Source organism: Meriones unguiculatus, chromosome 19, assembly GCF_030254825.1.
Source record: "Meriones unguiculatus strain TT.TT164.6M chromosome 19, Bangor_MerUng_6.1, whole genome shotgun sequence".
In the NCBI taxonomy this organism is placed as follows: domain Eukaryota; kingdom Metazoa; phylum Chordata; class Mammalia; order Rodentia; family Muridae; genus Meriones; species Meriones unguiculatus.
In genome coordinates this window covers 21,865,832-21,888,274 of record NC_083366.1, presented here as the reverse complement: position 1 = coordinate 21,888,274, position 22,443 = coordinate 21,865,832, and the positions used below count along the sequence as shown (strand labels likewise).

At 42.1% G+C, this 22,443-nt stretch overlaps 1 protein-coding gene across 1 annotated transcript in view; it reads right to left on the bottom strand.

Moving 5' to 3' along the window:
- The window catches only part of Il2ra (interleukin 2 receptor subunit alpha), a 46,836-nt gene extending 25,099 nt beyond the window's left edge, over positions 1-21,737 (bottom strand). The window contains exon 1 of the mRNA XM_021650916.2: positions 21,511-21,737. Within this exon, the coding sequence (XP_021506591.1) occupies positions 21,511-21,574 (64 nt within the window). The 5' untranslated portion in view covers positions 21,575-21,737. The remainder of the gene's footprint in view (positions 1-21,510) is intronic.
- Positions 21,738-22,443: the final 706 nt, after the last annotated feature.

Below are 22,443 nucleotides of genomic sequence, written 5' to 3'. Positions count from 1 at the left end.
TAAATAAAAATAATACTCAAGCATATCCCCCTATACGTACAAGTGTGAATACACTCACATAGGCACAGGAACACACATTAAATACATTAAATTAATGTATGTAATCTTTAACAATAATAATTAATCTTTAAAAATAATTTCTCTATAACTTATTTTACTGCAACAAAATCAATTAGCAAATTCTTGAATTACTATCCATCAACACAAATAGTCAAGGATCAATCTTCTTTTTTGTTTTCTAAGACAGTTTTTCTGTGTAGCCCTGAAACTCTCTCTGTAAGACCAGGGTAGGATCGAACTCACAGAGATCTGCATGCCTCTGCCTACTAAGGGCTGGGATTAAAGGCATGTGTCACCACTGCCCGGCAAGGATTAATTTTAAGTACATTTGGAATCTGGCACCAAACCACAAGCCAAGAAATGTTTCAAACACATAACTTTGAAAAGGGTCAGATAGGTTATCTTTGGGATAACTGTGCACCCCTAGGCATTCTTCAATGCACGGTGGTGTCTTTCTAGACAAGGCCATGGAAATTTCCATAGGCATCATAGACTGGTTCACTGTCCAAGGAGGTCATGTGGGGACATGTGGGGAACACAAAATTCTAGAACTTTGTATTCTCACAGATTTTTCCAATCCTAAAAAAACAAAAAATAAAAAACTTTCCTGGAATTGCTCATAAATTCTCTTCCCTGAAAGGCCTTGCCAAACGTGTTCCAAAAATTACCCAACGACCCCGAGGCAGAAGAGTCCGTGGGACAGGCAGCCCTGGACATTATTACATTATTTCTTCTTCTTCTTCTTCTTCTTCTTCTTCTTCTTCTTCTTCTTCTTCTTCTTCTTCCTCTTCCTCTTCCTCTTCCTCTTCCTCTTCCTCTTCCTCTTCCTCTTCCTCTTCTTCTTCTTCTTCTTCTTCTTCTTCTTCTTCTTCTTCTTCTTCTTTATAATCCCATAAGAAAATAAATCTGGATTATTCTTAGCTTTTCTCACTCCGGTGTCATAAAAGAAACATTAGCGCTATGGCCAAAAAGAACAAAATATAAATCGTCTAGACGTTTCTCAGAGAGGTCATGAAGGAGAATTCCATGTGCACAACTCGGAAAAGAAACGCTAAATTAACAGCCTTAGATGGCATCATGTGGCGGCTGCCTCCACTCTCTACTTTTCCCTGCTGAAAACACTAGCAGCACTTCTTCCAAACTCAGCTGCCAGGCTTTTCTCCTCCTAAATTCTTGGGATGTGGGGCTCCCAGGAGACTCCTAGCACAGACTCCCAAGTACATGAGTGTGGCTTTGCCTTTCAGCTCTTAAACCTCTCGAGATTCGGGCACAGGGCCACAGAGGCAGCCGGCGGTTGTTTATCAGCCCGATACAAGGGTTTGATCCGAGACCCACGATGAGAGACTTAAGCCAAACCCTTCCGGTGTTGAGCAAGCTCCCCGTCTTGTGTCAGATGCACCATTGGGGTGGTCCCATTCTCCCCAATTCCCTCCTATCACTCTGAAATAAGACCATGATGCAGCTTCTCTTGCGATTATTTGTGGATCTCCAGGAACTTCCTGAACAACTGGAATACAAGGCGTTGTAGCAACTTTTGAGTCCTCCAGATAACACTCTGGAAAATACTAGTGACAATCACATATCCTCCTCCCTGTGGACTGCAGCGCAGGACAGGTAGAGAATGATGCCCGTGTAATTTGAATGGGAAAGTTGGATGTCCTGTAGGCTCCTGTGTTTGAACACTTGGTCCCCAGCTGGTGGCGCTGTTTTGGGACGATTGTGGGAGCCTTTCAGAGGTGGAGTCTTGCTGTGAAATGAGGTCATGTTTGCTTTTCTCACCATTCCCCTCTTCACCCCAGGAAGGAACCTCCATGAACAGTAAAGAGATTAAAGAGCGTGGACTTGGCTCAGTACTTCTTACCCTAGCTGCTGGTCCCCTTTCTATGGTTTTTTTTTTTTTTTTTGGCTTCAACTCCACTCCTCAAACAGAAAAACATCCCCTTAATTTATTTTTTAACACCTTCACTTTTAGAAAGAGAATAAAACTAGAATTAATTGTGCCTTGACATACTTCTGTGTCCCTCGAGTTAAGCGGGACACAGTTTGGACAGTCTGAAGATTACCCGGAAGACAGGTGGCAGTGGCACTAATGGAGGGTGAAAGATGAGCCGAAGGGGGGCTCAGAGCACCTGGAGTTATAGACTTGGCTCTTTCTAAGACACTCACGAGAGGTGTTGGTGCTTACTGCCTACAGACACACACTGGGTAGGTAAGGTTTAGGGGGAACTTCTGGCTGCTGCCTCTTGCTTTCCAGGGGACTCTTGTGACTTCAAAGTGGCGAGTACTTTGATTCAGGATCTAGCTCGCGGCTGGAGGAAAGGCAGGTGAGTGAGAAATACTGTGGGCTCGGAGAAAGCAGCATTGTTTTGTCTTAGGACGTCTAAGATGGGAACTTCTCTGACCCTTGTGGCCCCATGGAAGTGCCATGAAAGGTACAGAAGAGGACGGGGCTCCCAAAGGGTGGGGACAGAGTTTGAGATAAGAGTCCTTGCTGTGTGGGTGATTTAAGGGAAAGTTGTTTCGTCTGTATTGCTGCCAGCACGGAGAAAGTGTCTTTGCCTTTGTGCCTCTCCCCTATCCAGCTATAGGGAGTGAGGAAGAAGTTTAGAATCACTCACCAAGCACAGTATCTGCTGGTTGGGCATTTACTAAGTTTTATAAGGGATTCAGGAGTTCAAGGCACCTGATAAACAGTTTGGCTTTTGCCTGAAACTCATTCTTTTCCACATCACATCCAAGAAAGCCAAGGACAATGTCAAGGTTGTCTCCAGCCCAAATCAATGGTTGGGCCTTATAGTCAGTGTGCTTTTGTGCAAAATAAAATACTTAAAATAAAATAAGAACATGATGATGACTATCTTTTGACATAATCAAAATGCTCTGAGAGTTGGTAAAATCACAAGGAAGAACCTGTCCCTTTCTTTGTCCTTTCTGCGAAATTTGGAAAAGCCGGAGGGAAGACCTGAACTCTTTGATTCCAAGTTCAGAAATCTTCCTACCATGTCAAAGATGTATAACCTCCAGGAGACAGGATGATTGGTGGCTGTCACTTGCAGGGAGATGGCTCAGCTGTCTAAGCCACCTGAATAGCAGGCGGTGTTTATTGACGTTGTGGTTCCATTCAGATCATTATCTATGAACTCAGAATGGTCAGGCCCCCGCTTGTTTTTTTTTTTTTTTTTTTTTTTTTAAAGTATAACAGCTCTAATTTCTGAGCTCTGCTTTGTGTATATCACCTCCAATGGTCTCTGCAATCACAAAAGGGAGATATCCTTCCGGCTTCACACAGCCAGAAACTGAGGTCCCAAAAGGCCAAGTTACCCAAACCACATTCTCATAGTGGTAGTAACTGGCTGTCAAAAGTCTGATGGCTGCCTGTATATATATCTTAAAAAACAAACAAACAAACAAACAAACAAACAAACAAACCCAAATCTTCCTTTTACCTTCAGAAAATTACTTCAAATGGAAAACTCAAATGTGTTAGGACATAGCCAAGAGGGAAAAGAACAGAGTGTGAATTTATCTTGAAGTAAAAAGCTAGAAATAAACACACAAGCCATCCAGTTTCCCTTAGTAGCTGTTATCATCCAAGCCAATTGCACTTAAACCTGATCTTCACATCCACACATCCTCCAAGAGTCACAACACTCTTGCATTCATAGCCCCTTCTCCACTGACTTTCAAAACCAGCTGTTCTGGTAGTGGGCTTGTTTGTTTGCTCTTTTTTTTTCCTTGCCAACTTGACACAAGCTACAGTTAACTGAGAAGAGAGAACCTCAGCTGAGAAAGTGTCTCCAACCCATTGGCTTGTAGGCAGTCTTGTAAGGCATTTTCTTGCTTGATATGGAAGGGCCCAGACTCAGCCTACTGTGGTGGTGACACCCCTGAGCAGGTGTGGTCCTGGGGTATATAATAAAGCAAACTGAGCAAGCCAAGGCAGAGGGTATCACATGGGTAGATGGAGCAAGAGTGGTAGCTTGCCTCTCTGCTCTTGTCAAGCCACTAAGGCCACTGTGGGTCCCTACTCCTATGGCCTCCTATATGGTAATCACCTCCCAAAGACCTCACTTCCAAATACTGTAAACAGAGAGAAGGCAGGTGGTGTATAGGCAGTCCAAATATCCAGAGAGGAGCCCAACCCAGACTACAGGAGGATAAAAACCAGCACTCCTCAGGAACTTGTGAAACTGGTTCCCTTCTACCAAAAGAAGTCATTTCCCTGACCTCCGACAGGAGAAACATATGGCTACCTGTAGTCTCTGTCAGCATATCAAAGCTTATCATGCTTGCCTCCAGGTTCCTCAGTACCTGTTACACATTTCCAAGAGCCCATGACAGTCTCCTGGCCTTTCTCTCCCCAGCTACTCACCCTACTTATAACCCACAATTCTCTACTATCCTTCCTCTCACTCTCTTTCTGCTCTATTCTCTGTCTTTTGCTTCGTCTCTTGGTATCTCGCCATCTCTGCTCTTCTTTTCTGTTTCCCTTGCTTTGGCCATGTTAATTTGGCTTCTTTTTCTCTCTGCTTTCTCTCATATCTGCAGTAAAAATCTTCACCCTGCCATGGAGGAGCCATGCCAGCAGGTTCTTCAGTTCGCCCCCTTGTACACAGTAGCTGTGATGCTCAGTATTAATTGTCACTTAGCAGGTAAGTATCTCACACCAGTGAGAAATTGTCTGGCTCTTAAGGGTAGCCTCTATGAATGTCTGAGGGATTGTCTTGATTGCATTAATTGATGTAAGAAGACCCATCTTAATTGTGGGCTGACCATTCCCTGGGCACTAATTAAAACAAGGAGAGCAAGCCGAACACTAACATGCATACATTCATGTGTTCTTTCTAGTTGTGGTTGGAATGTGATCTTCTTCCTGAGAGATCATGGGCTACTGTGCTCGTTCTTTTCTTTTAAAAATATGGACCATTGAATGTCTGATATGTGTGTTTTGTATATGGTATAGCCAAACTTACAGAGATTCACCTGCCTCTGCCTTCCAAGTGCTGAGATTAAAGGCTCATGCCACTATACCTAGTGATATGTTCTTTCTTTATTATTGATACATTTATTTATTTATTTATTTTTATTGTGTATATACTCAAGTGCTCATATGCCACACAGTACATGTGTGCAGGTCAGAGGAAAACTTGTTGGCATCAGTTTTCTCTTTCTTCTATGTGGGTCCCAGGCATTGAACTGAGGTTATCAGGCTTCATATCAAGTATCTTTACCTGCTGAGCCATCTTGCCAGCACGCACTATTGTTCTTTAACATCTCCAAGTTCCAATAGGCTTGCCTTCTTGGTTGGCTCAGCATGTGGCCACACCAAGATTCAGTACAGAACTAGGACACTAACCATGACTTAGACACAGATTTACAGATCAGAATCTGTTTGGTGGAAACCATGGTATCCTTTGCAGAAGGAACTGGAAGTGGCTTCCTTTATAAGCGGGGGCAGATGTAGAGGACCTTCTAGGAGGTGAAGAGTGAGACAATCAGTATTGTTGACACCCCACCCTCAGCTCAGCACCAATTGCTTTGGTTTGGTCATGTTCTCCATGTTCAGAGGTTCTGAGACATTTAGAGGATTAGCCAATGACTGGGCCATTTTCCACCCACTCCTGCAGGCACATGGACAAGATTGGCCAGTGAGAATAGCATGTAGGCGCCTCCTATAGCCATAGAGTCCTGGGCTGGGGAAAGAAACATTTCTGTCACCTAGGCAAGAAGGAACCTTCAACTTGCTTAATTTCATTTGTTTTGCATTTACCTTTGTTTTCCCTCACTACTTTTTCTCGCTTTTTTATCTGTGTTTGTTAATTACCTAACTTGGATCTTTTCCATCTATTTTTCACTTTATTCCTTTTTTTATATTAATTTTGCTTTCATTATTGTTTATTTTTTTCTGTGTGTTTGATATTAGCTCTTCACTTTCTTATGGTCATTGGTGTTGGAGATGTTATTTTAATGGGATTTTATTGTACATTTAGAACATGATTTGCTGCTGATCCATTGATGTTACTGTTGGTGCTGAGGCTTAAGGCCAGCATTGTAAACACATAGGGTGCTGCAGCCTGCTATTTGAGACAAAGCTGCAGCCATCTTTATATTCAGCTTTCATTTTGTTTCTAAGGTGAAATTAAGTTCAAAATTTTAAACTTTTCAACTCTTCTTTCTGGAAGTGGTTGTTCACAGCTGGCAAGAGGGTGGAGCTGACATTATATTTTACTATGATTCAGTAGTGTTATAGCTTATGCTTTATTATCTATCCACTTGGCTACACTCTGGATGCACCCTTCTTATTCCCTCTATTCCTTAGGCCTGCTCAAACTTAGGAAATATCTCAACATGAATAACAAAGAAGACAAAAGTCCCAAGATTCGGAAAAGTGGGGTTGGGATCAGGGCTGAAGACTCAACACTGGATATAACAAAAGAGAGAAGTAGCACATTGTGCTCACTCCACACGAGAGAAGCACAAATCACTTCTACTGTCTTCCAAGTTACATAGTCCTGAGTCTACAGCAATAACCAGAGATAATGCATCTCATATGCTTCACTGTCTATAACACAACTCCTGAACTACCAAAGACCCCCCCCCATGGGAATCCTACAGTAGAAGCAGGTCCTTCAGCACTCAACCAATCAGAAGCTACCAAAGGCAGCCCAGGAAGCTACAGGAAACCACAAGAAGCAAACTAACTAGAATTTAACTCACCACTCACTACACAACAAACTGATATTCCAAGGACCACTCTCAAGAGAAGGCTATTCCATGAGAAGGTCTTGGTAATTGTTCAGTAAGCTTGATTTGTGGGTATTTGTGTAGCTGTATGCCCAACATATAGGAAATGTACATTCTTTTTACCACCTGTGGAACCTTCACAAAAGTTGAACTCTTACCCGGCAGCAGAGGTGGTTTCTACAAGTGTCAAAGAGTAAGTGTCACACAGAGTCATTTTCTAACCATGGTGTAACGAAATCAAAAGTTAAGAACAGAAAGAAAAAAAACCACAAACAATAATAAAACTTCACACGTTTTAAAAAGAAAGCTTAAACTTCCAAATAAATCAGTGGATCAAAGGGGAACTCTGAACTCTGAACTCTGTAAAATACTTGGCACTGAATGGCAATGAAAACAATAAGCATTAAATCCTGCAGTTCTTATCTACAGGGAGGTATACAACTCTAAATACACGTTTAGAACAAGCATTATCCAATTAAATATTTACTGAAGGAAGTTAAAAACAGTGGAATATTTTTTTTAAAAAAGGACATCAGAAGATACAAAGACTATAGATAGGATTGATTAAAAACAAAAAACAAAAAACCCAGCAGAGAATGTCAGCCAAAATAAAAGCTACTAATTTAAGCAGATTCCGAAAATAAACAGGATAGAAGGAGCAAGTACAACAAAACAACAGTCTGAAGAAAAGGAGGTGTAACTACTGATCATCAAAAACTCAAAAGTAAGCAGGATTTTGAGTTTAGGTCTAGCCCAAGGGACATAGCAACACCTTGTCTTAGAAAAAGAGACACAGAGAAAGAGAGAGAGAAGCCCGATGGTGGTGGTGCATGCCTTTGATCCCAGCACTTGGGAGACAGAGGCAAATGGTTCTCTGTGAGTTTGAGGCCAGCCTGGTCTACAGAGTGAGTCCCAGGACAGCCAGGGACACATAGAGAAACCAAAGACAGGGAGAAATTGAAGGAGTAAAACTATAACTAATAAAGAAAGCAATCTTTTTGAAAAAGTCAACTCATGAACAAACATATGAAATAAGTACCAGATGTTTAAAGCAAACTGTTCCAGAGGGTTTCTTTGTTACTTTTCTATGGCTGTGATTTGACACCATGGCCACCAAGGCAACTTACAAAGAGCACATTTCATTTGGCTTATGGTTTCAGAGGGTAGGATCCGTGACGGCAGAACAAAAGAACAGCTGAGAGCTCACATCTTGGTTCACAACCATGAGGTGGAGAGAGAGAGAGAGCACTGGAGCATCCCAGGGGTCTTTTGACACCTCAAAGCCCACCACCAGTGGCATGCCTCCTCCAACGAGGCCAGTTCTCTCAATCCTTCTCAAATTGGAAGTTCCACCAACTGGGGACCAAGTGTTCAGATATATGAGCCTATGGGAGACATTCTCACTCAGATCACACGGATGGTTAAATAATTCTTTCCAATTCATTTTATAGGGTTAATTTAGTCTTTCTATCAAACTTGGAAGAACTGCAAAGAAAATGGTCATAGAACAGTCTCACTTATAAAAACAGATGTTAGAATTTTGATTATAGTATTTGTACTCAGTTTTAGCCATGGATGACTAAAGCTAACGTTCTGATCAATTAGAATTTATCTTGGCAATGGTGGATGGTAAACTAATGGAAAAAAAATCTCTTGATGTGATTCATGACTGTTGAAAGGTAGAAAATTCTGTGGTCGTGTTAAAAGCAATAATAATAATAATCCAAAGATAATTTAAAAATTTTCGTTAAAACCAGGCACAGTGGCACATCCCTTTAATACCAGAATTTGGGAAGCAGAGGCAGGGGGATTTCTGTGAGTTCTAGACCAACCTGGTCTCCATAGTGAGTTCCAGGATAACCAGGGCTACATAGTGAGACCCTGTCAAAAATACATATGTGTGTAGTCATTATTAAAGAGAAGTTTCTTAAACTTAAAGGGAAGTCACTAAAAATAAACAATATTTGCACAATGGTGTCTCACTAGGGCTCATCTTTCTCCTTTGTGAGTCTTGGTGTTATTTGACCCACAGTTTCTGAGGCCCAGTTCTCCCAGGCTGCATCAAAGCTGCAGTTTCCACAAGAGAGGAATGAGTGACTCACCAGTAAGACCCTTTTTGAGAAAACCTTGTGCCTTCGTTGACAGTAATTACATAAACAACAAGCAAGAGGCCTAGAGGAACTAGGAATTTGTTTTTAGAAAGAGAAACAGAAGCTACTGGCTGACAATGTCTACTGTCACACATAGCTGCCTCTACACTGCCAAGTCCGGGAATCTGCAACACTCCAGCCTTATAGTGGTGGAGGCTGGCCTTTTCTAATTCTTCAGTCTCCTCATTGAAAAACAAGTGTCAGTACTTGAAAGAGTTAACCACAAGCTTACCGCAGAATGTCAACTTGATTTAAATAAGGTATTATCAGATTAAAAAAAAAAAAAAACAGATGGGGGAGAAAATATCCCTGTTCTTTCTCTGAAAAGACAAATTTCCCCTCAAATCTTGGAAACTGATTTCTTGGGAAGGAGCCATATTTTTAGCAGAGCCGTGCTAAATTAGTAAATCCCACCCACAGTCTTCTGAAAAGAGAGAGAGCCTTCCAAGATGTTAAGTTGTCTTGATGAGGAGATTTTTAAATGGATGTCTGTGGGGTTTCCCCTGCATTTGTAGTCCCATTACTCAAGAGGCTGAGAGATATGACCACCATGAGTTCAAGGCCAGCCTATCTATGTAGTAAGCTCCAGGTCAGCTCAAGATATATAGCAAGACCCTGTCTCTAAATAAATAAGAACTGGAGACATGTCTCAGTGGTTAAGAGCATTGCTGCTCTTCCAGAGGTCCAGAGTTCAATTACCAGCAACCACATGGTAGCTCATGATCATCAGTAATGGAATCTGATGCCCTCATGTAGGCAAACATGCAAATAGAGCATTCATATACATAAAATACATAAATAAATAAATCTTTTAAAAAATAAATGATAAAATAAAACACAAAAAAAGACCACAGAAGTAAACATGATGTGGGACAGCAATTTAGGATTAGAAAAGAAACAGAAAACAAAGAAAAAGTAATGGAAAATAAGAGGCACCTAGGAGCAAGCATACTGAGCATTGCCAATACTGCAGTATAAGAACTTATATTACATGTATATTAAAATATGAATGTGTCTTGAAATATATAAAACCAAAGCAGGGAGGTAGTCCCGTGGGTTTGCCACACAAGCATGGGATCCCAAGTTTGTTTACCCCACATAGCATAAACTCGGTTTGGCTGTGCATGTTCAAACTCCATACTGGAGAAGAAGAGGAGGTGGAGAGAGGCAGACCCCATGAGCTTACTGGCTAGACAGCCCAGGTTATCAACGGCTTCAACTGTAGTCTCTAAGGAGGAGGAGAGTGGCCGCCAGATGCCTCTAGAGCCTGGCAAGCTCTGGCCAACAGTTCCTCAGCATCAGTAGCTAGAAATTGCCTCAGAAAAGCAGAACCTGAGGAAACAGTGAGAAAGGGAAAGTGATGGACTGGTTGGTATCAGGCAGGAAAACCTAGAAGTGAAAAACTGCACATCAAGAGCCTGCAAGGTGTGCCTCCCCTCAGGGGTACCAGCAGGAAGTCTGAGGACATTGCCTTCTATTCTGAAAATCCTCTTAAAAAGTTTGTTTTACTTTCCTTTAAATAAGGAGTTTTCTCTTTACAAAGGTTCTTTCTGCTCTAAATCAGGCTCTGAACAGTGGTGTCACTACCACAAGGACAGGAAGCAGACACTGCGCTGATGCTCAGCTGAGTGACGGGCTTGGTAGGGAAAGCCACCACAACCTGCCCACAGTCAGCAAGTGTCAAACATGCAAACAGGTGTCAAGTCACTGGCCCCAAAACTCCCTGGAAACTCTCAGAGTGCTGGGCAGGAAGAGGTTGACGTCAACGTAGATGTCGGAGACTTCAAACAAAAGTTTTTGAAACATTTCTTTTGCCATCACCCAGCAACATGATAAACTGACCTTTCCCTGGGGACATGGGCCAGTTTGATTTGGGAGGTAATTTCATTTATGTATATATATGTTTTATATTTTTATTTATACTCATTTATCATGTATTGTTCTTATAGTTTATAAATAAATGTTTAAAGAAGCTCTGCTTCTTTGCTCTATAAAATATAGTAAGCAGTGAGGATGCAGCTCAGTGGTAAAGTGTTTGTCTAGCATAAATGAATCCCTGGGTTCAATCCTCAGTGTGACACAAAACAAAAACAAAAGCCTAGGGTGATAATATACTTTGTAATCCCAGCACTTGGAGGACACCGAGGAAGGAAGGTTATGAGTTTAAGGCCAGCCTGGACTGTAAGTTCAAGTTCAGCCCAAGCTAGAAGAATCCTGTTCTTAAAAAACAAGAGCTATGCTCAGTGGTAGAATGCTTACTCTATTAGCATGTGTAAGGTCCTGGCTTAGATCCTTAGCACCACAGAAGGAGATGAAAAAGAGAAGGGAAAAAGAAAGCGGGAAAGAGAGGGGAAAGGAGGGTAAGGGAGGAGAGGAGAAGAAAAGAAGGAGAAGGTAGGGGAGGGAAAGGAAGGAGAGGCCAGGGGAGGGAGGAGAGGAGAGGAGAGGAGAGGGGTGGGAAGAGAGGAGAGGGGAGGGAGGAGAGAGAGGGGAGGGAAGAGAGGAGAAGGGAGGGAGGAGAGGAGAGGGGAGGGAAGAGAGGAGAGGGGAGAGAGGAGAGGAGAGGGGAGGGAAAAGAGGAGAAGGGAGGGAGGAGAGGAGAGGAGAGGGAAGAGAGGAGAAGGGAGGGAGGAGAGGAGAGGGAAGGGAAGGGAAGGGAGGGAAAGGGAAACTCACTAACAGTATGAATTGGATTAATGGGATTCCTCCCCTCCTTCCCTCCATTCTTCCCTCCCTCCCTTTTTTTTCTTTCTTCCTTGAAGAGGTCATAGGTGTTGAGGGCTGGAGAGAACTTCAAAAGCATTCAGACATGTGGCAATTGCCCTATAGATGGTACCTCTAAGATTCATGAGGCTGTGCAAAACAAAGTCTGCTACTAAAGAACTCCAAATATATCCTACCTGAAATGTTCCTGCATGACAGAAGGAGATGAAAAAGAGAAGGGAAAAAGAAGGGAGAGGAGGGTAAGGGAGGAGAGGAGAGGGAAGGAAGGAGAAGGTAGGGGAGGGAAAGGAAGGAGAGGACAGGGGAGGGAGGAGAGGAGAGGAGAGGGGAGGGAAGAGAGGAGAGACAAATAAAACACATACCCTCCATCCAAACTGATCTAAATTCAAAATGGAAAGGATTGGATTCCAATAATACTAACGATTCATGCTGACAAAACAAGGCCCTCAACCCTCCTCCCTGTTCTAAATTGTAAGAGTAATGGGAGGCTTACAGCATGTTGGTCTTGCAGGAGTAATGGGCAGTGGCCTATGTGTCCACCAACTCTGTGTTGTACTTGAACCCAGCACTTGGCTTGGGTGGCAAGAGTCCAGGCAGTCTCTCTTTCCTCATAAACAGTAAGTTCCTGAAGAGCTGGGTCTTACTCAGCTCTGCCCATCTAACCTTGTGACTAACACACAGTAAGCGCTTAATAGATAGATAGTGATTGATTTAATGAAAAGAGGACTGAACAAAGCAATAGACATAGAAATAATCAGAAGTCCTGCCACAAAGATGGGCTGTTCCCTGTCATTCTGTTCCTTCTACCGGTCACATTTACCTGTACAGCAGCTTCCTAGTCCAACTTTGGAGGCACAAACCCATCTTTGCCTATTTTTTTTTTAATTTTATTTTATTACTGAGAGCACAAAAAATTTGACAGTTTCTGAAGGAGGTATCTATTTTGGTCCCAAACAGAAAACAGTGGGTGATTCTGTGGGCAGAGATGGCAATTCCTGAACAAGGTGTGGTGACTCATGCCCAAAGGTGCTCAGAATTTCCTCTGTTGTGTAAGCTGCCAAGACTCTTGGCTGCAGTGCTTTCTTTGAAGCACAATCAGATGCAAGGAAAACACCCTAGAGTGCTCACTGAAAGAACCAGAAAGAGGGCCGCAAAGGAAGCAGCATGATCCAGGAAATAGAGGTTCTCAGGGCTAGACGGGTCCTGTCAGACTGAGGTATAGTGGCATGCATTTGTAATCCAAGCACTGGGAAGTGGGGGCAGAGAGATCAGGACTTCAGGGCCACCCTTAATTACATCGTGAATGTCTAAGCCACCCTGGGCTACATAAGACCATGTTTCAGAAAGAAAGAAAGGCTAAGCGTATGCTGGGTAGTAACAGCTGTGAAAGCACAGGACCCAGATTTTAGATCCTTACTAAAAATCCAAACCTGATGTTGTGTGCTTGTAGCCCCAGCAGTGGGACTGGGAGAAACAGGGAGGGTCACTCGAGCTTTCTGACCAGATGGCTCTCAAGTCCACTGTCTATATAAAAAATAAGATAAAATAAACAAACAAACAAATAAATACATAAGGTGAAGAAATAGAAGGTGGAATGTTGACCTCTGACCTACACATACGTGTGTGTGTGTGTGTGTGTGTGTGTGTATACATGTATACATACGCAGCAAAAAAACAAAAAAAAAATACAAGAGATTCAACAAGTGGTCCATTCTGGTAGACCGTGGAGCTGCTATGCAAGGTAGTCATGGCTCAGAATGGTACGTAGAGACATTGCAAACTCAAATCCTAGAGACTTTCTAGCTGTGTTACATAAGTTGCTGATGACCTGATCAAAGACTCAGTTCAGCTATAAAGTGGAGATAATTATAACTTTTTAAAAAATTTTTTGAGTACCAGGGGCTCACTATGTAGCTCTGGCTGGCTTGGAACTCTCTATTTCAGTGGTGCTAAATCTGTGGGCCACAGGTTGCCTAAGAGGATCAGTCGGAAAACACAGACGTTTACATTATGATCATAACAGCAGCAAAATTACAGTTACGAAGTAGCAATAAAAAATAATCTTATGGTTAGGGGTCACTAGAACATGAGGAACTATATTAAAGAGTCGCAGCATTAGGAGAGTTGAGAACCACTGCTCTGTGTCAAAAAGGCTGGCACAAAATTCAGATATCTGCTGTCTCAGTTTTCCAAGTGTTGAACTTAAAGGCATAGGCCACAGTACCCAACAAAGCCACCTTATTCTGAAAATCAAATCAAGAGAGACTGATTTAATGCAATACCTGAGAAGCTGCACATAGACTGTGAACATAAGTTCTTGGCTTTATCATCACTGGTTAAAATGCTTCTTCTGGGACTGGAGGAGCCGCTCAGCAGTTATGAGCATTTGTTGCTCTTGCAGGCAATCTGGGTTCAGTTCCCACATAGTGGCTCAGAACCTTCCATAAAACCAGTTTCAGGGGACCTGTTTCCATATTCTGGCCTCTTTGGGCTCCAAGCATTCCCATGGTGCACATACATACACACAGGCCAAATACTTGAACAGAAAATATAACTTAAAATCGCTAAGACTTTTAAATAAAGAAACAAAAAGTTGCTTCTTCTGGGTGAAACCATATATTGATGATAGTCCACTTCTGTGAGCCTAAGCCTCCTGCTTGTAGGATGCCTGGTACTGCTTTGGAAGTTGCTGGTTGAAGCCTAGTGCACTGGCAGGATAGAAGAAAGCTGTCATGTTAGAAGCCCTGGGATTCTGCCCTGGAGGGCAGAGGTTGACAGGGCTGGGTAAGAGTTAAAAACATAGATGTAGGGGTAGAAGACTCAAAAATTCTTTGACTATATCCAGTGATACCATGTGATACTTGCAACACTGGTCAGTAATCCATCAACTAATGCTTATAGGCACTGGAGGATTAAAGTAGGATGAGGAACATGCAAAGTCATTTGTCTGAACAACAGTATTATTATTATAATTATTGCAATGTTCATGTGGGTACATCTCTGTGTGTCTATGTGTGTGTGTGTGTCTGTGTGTGTGCATGTGTGAGTGAGTGTGTGTGTGTGTGCGTGTAGACCTGAGGTCAACCTCAGGAGTCATTCCTTGGAATCCATCCACCTTTTCTCTTGAGATATGGTTTCCCATCAGTCTAAAGCTCACCAATTTGGCTGGTAGACCAGTGAGCCCCAGGAATCTGCCTATCTATGCGTTCCCAGCACTGAGATTACAAACATGTGCCTCCACGTTCATCTTCTTTGCGTGGGTAAGGTATTACTTTTTATTGGAGAATCACTATGCACTTGAATCTTATTTTGTTCAGACACATGTGTATGTATGTATATACACGTGCATATTAATATGACAGAGCTCGTTGATTTGGTAGTTCTGTTCAGCTCCTCAGTCTTCAGTTTACCAGCATGGATGGTGGTCCATGGGTACAGCTTCAAAAGAGCTGTCACACTGTACTGTCTCCCAACATCCTCTGTTATACTTAAGTACCCTTCAGAGCTAGGTTCTCCAAAAGCCCTTCTCAGAGCTTGTTCCTTAGTTATCCAGGCAGTAGGCTGCTCTCTATAGTCTTACAATATCCACAGGCTGTTATATAGACTTTGTATCCTTTGATCAATAGTTCATCTTCTCTGGAGTTGCTTCCCAGTTTAGTCTCCAGTTCTGTGTGGCTAGGTAGTATGCATTTCTTCTGTTGCACGACAGCCTGCTGCTCAGAACTGTGCTCATGGACTGACTATACAGGTCTCATGTTGGGGCCTGTTTGAACTAGTTTGAACTGTTGGAAGCTACCAAATCTCCACCCAAACAGAATGCTTTATAACAGAATCTCCAGGTGTCCTGTAAAGTTTGAGAAGTCCTTCTCTGTTCTTAATGAATAAAAATGAAATAATGAAATTAGACCAACATGGGAATCATTTGAGTTTCTTTTCCTCCTCCTCCTCCTTCTCCTCCTCCTCTCCCTTCTCCTTCTCTCTTCTTCCTCCTCTTTTTGTTTGTTCTCTTGAAAAAAACAAAAAACAAGCTCACTGTGCAGCTCTGGCTGGCCTCATACACACAATCCTCCTGCACCAGTCTCCCAAGTGGAAGGATTACAGTTGTGCACACCATGCTGGCCTGTGCCATTGTTTTACTTCTGTACTGTGCTGGTTGGATTTCAATCCTAGCCGAGTCTTCATTGTTTGGAGAGACATAAAAACAATGTCATCAGTACATCTGTTCTTCTCCCTAGAGAGTCTGACTTCACTGGTCTTAAGAAGTCCCAGGTATCCCAGTTGCAACAATGTGCAACTGTTGTTGCAAAACACTGTTCTACACAGTCTCCAATGAGACTTGTGTTCTCTTGTTGATGAAGGCAAAGCCCAGGATGACTATAAAATCAAACACTCAAGACCTCTCTAAGCAACTTTAGAGTAGAACGTACCAACATTTCCTGGGATTGCCTAATTGTTTTTCCTACAAATGGATGACTTTCTGGAAAACATGGTGGAGAACTGGTAATGGAATGGAATGTTGACTCTTTGGCAGATTTTGGCTTTCCCTTGGCAGTCTTCAAGATAGGAATGTTGGAGAACAAGGGCTGTACCTTTTCCATCCCTATAACCATAATGTATGAATGGATGAATAAAGGGATGTCACTTCTGAGAATCAGGATAAAGAAACATTGAGCCAATAATCAAGAAGCCTGGGTTTACTAGGTGGTGGCCAAACACACCTTTAATCCCAGCACTTGGAAGGTGGTGGAGAGTGGATATCTGAGTTCATGGCCAGCATGCTCTACAAAGTGAGTTCCAGCTCAGCCAGGGCTACAAGAGAGAAATTCTGTCTCAAAAAACAAAACAGAACAACAGCAAAAATGTCTGGATTTGAGTCCAGCCTTTATTTGAAACCCATTTAGGGATAAAGGGCTTATAACATTTTAAAAAGAATTACTCTTATTTTTGTGTGTGTCTGTATATAGTAAATGCAATCTGGAAAAGGTCACTGGATCCAAACAGGCAGTTGTGAGACTCCCAGCCTGGGTAATAGGGACCAAACTCAGCAAAAGGTAGTATGTGCTCTTAACCACTGAGGCATCGCAGGCCTGGGGTTTAGAACTTTTCGAAGTAATGCATTGAATGAGGTTCCTCTTTTTCCCTCACATGGAATGACTCAAGATCAAGAGAAGAAAGAGATAGATTCCCACTCCTTTTGAGAAGCATGGACATTGTTTGAAGGTAAAAATCCCCGGAGCAAGTGAACCAACACAAGAAGGCTTCACCAAAACACAGTGGTGTTTTTACCCTACACCCACAACTTGACAAGTACGGAAGTAGTAATTGTGCTGCAATTCAGGGCAGTACCTTTTGAGAGTGGGAAATAACCTACAACCAAACTATCAGATTTCAGTCTGTTGATACTGGATGACCTTTCAATCCATATGATACTGGGCATGTCTTTGGCTGGGAATTTTTTTTATTTCCAAAAGTCCCCTAGGATAAAAAGGATTTTTGTATGTCCATGCAGATCTTTTTATTTCCAGAATTCTTGACATAGAATATGGAACTGGAAGGGGATTTCAAGATCTCTGTATTAACCTTCTTCTTTTGCAGAGAGAAATTTACTGAAAGTGATTATTTCCTAGGGCTTGCTTTCGGTTCTCCTAACATCATAAGATTTCTTGCTTCACACTCCAATTCTTTAAAAAGCGCATTTGCTTCCTAATTCTCTTCCTCACTGACCACTGGTGGCATGCTAAATTTCTTAAGGAAACTCATTCTTTGTTTGCAATATGCGTGTCCACTGTTGGACAATAAAGAAAGCAGAATGAGCATGAACAACCACTGTGTTGAGGTGTGGTCTGCCTTCATGGTGCTCACTGCTACCACAGGAATGACTTCCACAAGAAATTATACAAAAGTACCTAGAATTCTCAATTTTTATTTTGAGTGTGTGTTTCCAAGGCGGGAAAGATGCCTCGGTTTGTAAATCGCTTGCTGCATAAGGATGAGGACCTCAGGTCTGATCCCTAGTACCCACATAAAAACTGAGGGGGGGGGCTAGCAATAAGAAAGCAATAAGAACACTTGCTGCTCTTCACAGCACGCACATAGGAGCACATAACCATCTGAAGTTCTAGTCCCAGGCAAGCCAATGCCCTCTTTTGACCTCTGAGGGGCACCAGGAAGGCATGTGCTGCACATATACACACGCAGGCAAAACACTCATACACTCAAAATAAAATAATGTCAAAAATTTTAAAGCAGTGTATACCTTTAATACCAGCCCATCAGAAATGGGCTGATTCCTGAAACTCTCTGGCCAGCCAGCCTAGCCTGACCATGTAGGCCCAGAATAGCCAGAAACTCCATTTCTAGACAACAACAATAAAAGCTCCAAGCAATAAGAAAATAACCTCATGTGAATGGCAGCTGAGGATTAATACCAAAGCTGACCTCTGGTCTCCACACACACTCATTCATATGTACTTGTGTCCATGTGAACACACATGTAAATATATGGACACAAAAATCTCCAAAATCCTTGTCTATGGGATGAAGAGAGTGACGGAGGTGTTAAGCACACAAGCTGTTCTTTCAGAGGATGGCCAGTCAACACATAAGTGGACGGAATTCTCAACTCTCAAAGCTAAATGAAGCACAAGCATAGGTTTCATATCAAGCTGTCTATTTAAGACACTGTGTTGGGGGGGGATGTCATGACTATTTTATAAGTGTTTCCAATACTTAGGAAAGCCTCATCACTCCAAGGTCTATTTTGAAGATGAACAAAGTAACAGTAATAATTCTGTGGAGAAACTGAAGGAGTCCATGTGAAGGCTATGTTTCAGTAACAAAGCTGAAGATGGGAAATTCTAGTGTGGGCAGTAGCCTTTACCAGAAGAGATAATTAGACAAGCGTATCACCCTAATGGGTTTCCACACCTTTTGTCTGTTGACTCTACAGGGATAAAGATTTGATTACAGAATTCCTAGAATGAAAGATGATCAAGAGGCGCCTCAGAATTTCCACAATTCTGAGAAAGGTGCGTTCAGTAACCCGCTGTGTTGGCAACATCAGGGAGAATTCTCTTTTAACCACATCCCAAGGCTAGTGATATAGAGACTAAAACCACCCAGGTTGACTAATACAGCCCTTGAACCACATCACAATTTTAAATGGTGGCTTTGGAAATTTTCAGAATGAAAATCTGCCTTATGAATCAGCTAGAAATTACATCTGTTGACAGTCTGTTTTATTTTGTTAAAGACTTCTCTCTTACCCCTGAGGAATAGAAAGACTTGTTTCTCTTTCTAAACTTTTCAATATTTAAGATATATATATATATATGTATGTATTTATACCTATGTGTGTGTCTGTGTGTGTTTGGCTTGCATGTATTCTATTCACCATGTGTGAACAGTGCCTATGGAAGCCAGAAGAGGTAGTCAGATGCTCTGGAACTGGAGTTACAGATGGGTATGAGCCACCATGTTGGGTTCTGGGTCTTTTGCAAGGGCAATGGGTACTCTAAACCAATAATGATCCATTTCCCTATCCGCATTGATTGTTTAAACCTGATTCTTCCTGGAGGAAAAAGAAATCTTAAATGAGATTATCTCTTGCTCTGGGGTAGTTTCTGAACTGCTTGCTGACCTCAGAGAAAGCCCAGCTATTTTATTCTCTTTCTCACTGGGAGTCAATTTGCCTCTTGACATGCTTCCTTGCACCTGATACCCTAATCTCAGACACCGTCACCTTTGCTCTCGTTTACAATATCAAAGGATAAGCTGGATGTGAGCCTTACAATCATGATAATCTGCCTTTGGGGTTATTTTGCTGATTTATGACTCGCACACTGCAAAGTAGTTATAAGTTGCAATAAAATGCATATGTCTGATGCCTCAAATGTACGCTACAAATGGTATCCCTTCACATTTTCGAGAATTTTTTTGTGGCCTACCAAATACAGTGAAAGCATTTTAAGTTGCGGGCTAGGAATGCAGCTCCGAGGTAGAGTGCTTGTCTCACATGCTTAAAGCCTTGGATTTCTATCCCCTGCAACACAGGAAAAGAAAAAGATTGAACTTTCTGAACAGTGGTTTAAATCCTTTCGTCCCATTCGTATCTTTCTGTTCTTCACCCAGTGTTCCCATATTTCTGTCCAGGGAAGAGAATACATGGGACCACTTATTGACTCTCCAGTCCCTTCTATGTATTGGTCCATGTATATTCTCATGTAAAAATCTTTTCTTATGAAAATGTACTAGTCCCCAGGGCTCCACTGACATGCTACCTTCATGAAGTCTTCTCTGACAGCCCCACACTCCTGCAGCATTAAGTACATTCTAATACCTGTACTACCATCATTTCTCCAGATGCATATGCCAGAAGAAGTATTAGTGTTTCACAAAACCAAGTGAATGAGCCCTATATAAGTCAGTCATAGCTCATAACACAAGTTTACTTTAAATGCTTTCCTCACAGACAGAATATGCTTGATTGCAAAGATTTGATTGTTCTGACTTGGACTGGCTTGGAAAAGGTGCTGTGGAGGGAGAGATGGCATTAAAAGCTTCCTAAAAGCATAAAAACCTAAACTCCAAAGCCAAGATGCTTCTACAGCTGGCCATTAAGTGGTCCAAAACAGTGTGGTCACTGGCCCCCAAGTCAGCAACCAAACTTTGAGCACAGGTCATAATTTTTCTCTTCTCAACACATTTTTTTTCCTGGAATCATTTAAATAATTTTTTCCCTGAAATCCAATACATTTCTAGAAATTAAGAATGTGACATTATAGACTTTCAAAAAAATATATTTTCAGTCTAGTGTGGTGGCACACACAGAATCAGGTGGATCTTTATGAGTTTGAGGCCAATCTAGTTTACATGGGAAGTTCCAGGCAATCCAAGACTACATAGTGAGATGCTGGTATCTCTCTGTCTCTGTCTCTCTCTATATATACATTCATATATATATATATGTGTGTGTGTATACATATATATATATGAAAATTCATCCCAATTAAGAATTGTTTGGTATCTGAGTTGGTCACCTTTATTTCTTAAGATAATATCTGAAAAAATTTATGTTGATTGAATTCACAATTTACATGTATACGTAGAGAAGCTACATAAAGAGCAGAAAGATGGCATGCGCTGAAAATGAGTATATTTATGTTTTCTGACTTTGCCATAAAAATCACATTCACAAAGAACTTCCCAAGACAGCAAAACCAAAGCATTCCTGGGATGAAGCATTTCTGATTAAAGATGACTCTTGAGATGTCTGTAGTAGCTCTTTAGATTTATCATACAGTTGTGTTTGGGGATGTAGTGGGAGAATAAAAGAAAATGTATTAGCTGGGTATGTTGGCCCAGGCCTATAATCCCTGCACTTAGGAGACTAAGGAAAGGGATCTTCAGCCTTAAGCCAGTCTAGGCTATATAGGTAGCTCTAATCTGGGCTACATGACTGCCTGAAAACAAGCAGATACCAAACAGTGGAGTTCAAGATCATCCTTATTTATACATACTGAAGTTTGAGGCCAGCCAAGGCTCCATGAGAATCTGTCTAAAAAAAAAAAAAAAAAAAAAAAAAAAACCAAAAAGGAAAGGACTGTAACAAAATCCTTCATGCCATTTTGGCAAGGTTCATAGATTAGGGACCACTGAGGTACAAAATAGCTTCCTGGTGCGCCACAGAAAAGAGGTAGAACCCAGGATCCAACTCTTTTCCCAGTTTTCTACCTCTGTGCTCCCTCTGGCTCTGTAGCTGAGGAGATGGAGGCTTCTCAAGATTCCATAAGTCTTCTTCACAAGATCCCCAGGGCAACCCCTGGCCTCTTACCTGACAGACAGCAGGGTACTATGATGAATGGGAATAACCCCAGCATCAGCAAGCGTGACTCCATCTTCCAGGCCTGTGGAATCTGGATGGAGCAGGAACTGGATGAATTCTCTGTAGTATGTTGGGTCAGCCTATTTCCTGCATCCTACTGGGAGGATGCCAGATTAAGGGCCCAGTCCTCTCAGACTGTCACTGTTGGCTTTCATACAATGTCAATGACCGTCAGGAGCTGTTCTATTTAAGCATTAGGCTGATCTGCTCAGCAGGAAGTTGAGCCTACTCTCTTCTGTGATCTCATGTAGGAAGCGTTTTTGATGACAATATAGTTTGCGGTAATTTTTTCAAACTTCTTTTTTTTTTCAAGTTCAATTACTGGGAGGTGTGGGCTGTGTTTGGTGAGAAGGATCAGGCTCCACTTATGAATTCTTTTTTGTGCTTCACTCATAAAAGGAAAGGGAGATTCCCCAGCCATTGCAGGAGGGGTGAGCAAGCACTTCTTGGCAGTGGTCTCACTTAGGGTTTTGTAAACTGAGTCCCCTGGGTGGAGTTTCCCCAGAGGACTAAAAAGCCACTGGGGATCAAGAAGCCAGGTCACAAAAGGATGTGGAAAGGCAGCTTTTGTTAAAGCTTTTGTTCATCTAAATTGGCCTGACCCTGGAGCCCTCTTAGAAGTCTAGCTGGGTTCAAGGCTGTGCTGTATGTTTAGAGGATGATGACAAGCAAACACATCTGTATTTCTCCAGCCCATGCAAGATTGTTTTGCATAATTCTGATGCATGGTTCATTGCTCCAAGAGTGTGGGATCCACAAATGCTCCTGAGATGAGTTTGCAGTTGTGGTGGAAGACTTGAGTATGACTTCTCTCAGAAGGCCTTTCAGAACCCTTTGTATTCTCTCATAGGGTCACCATGCTGTCTTGTCCCCCACTATTTA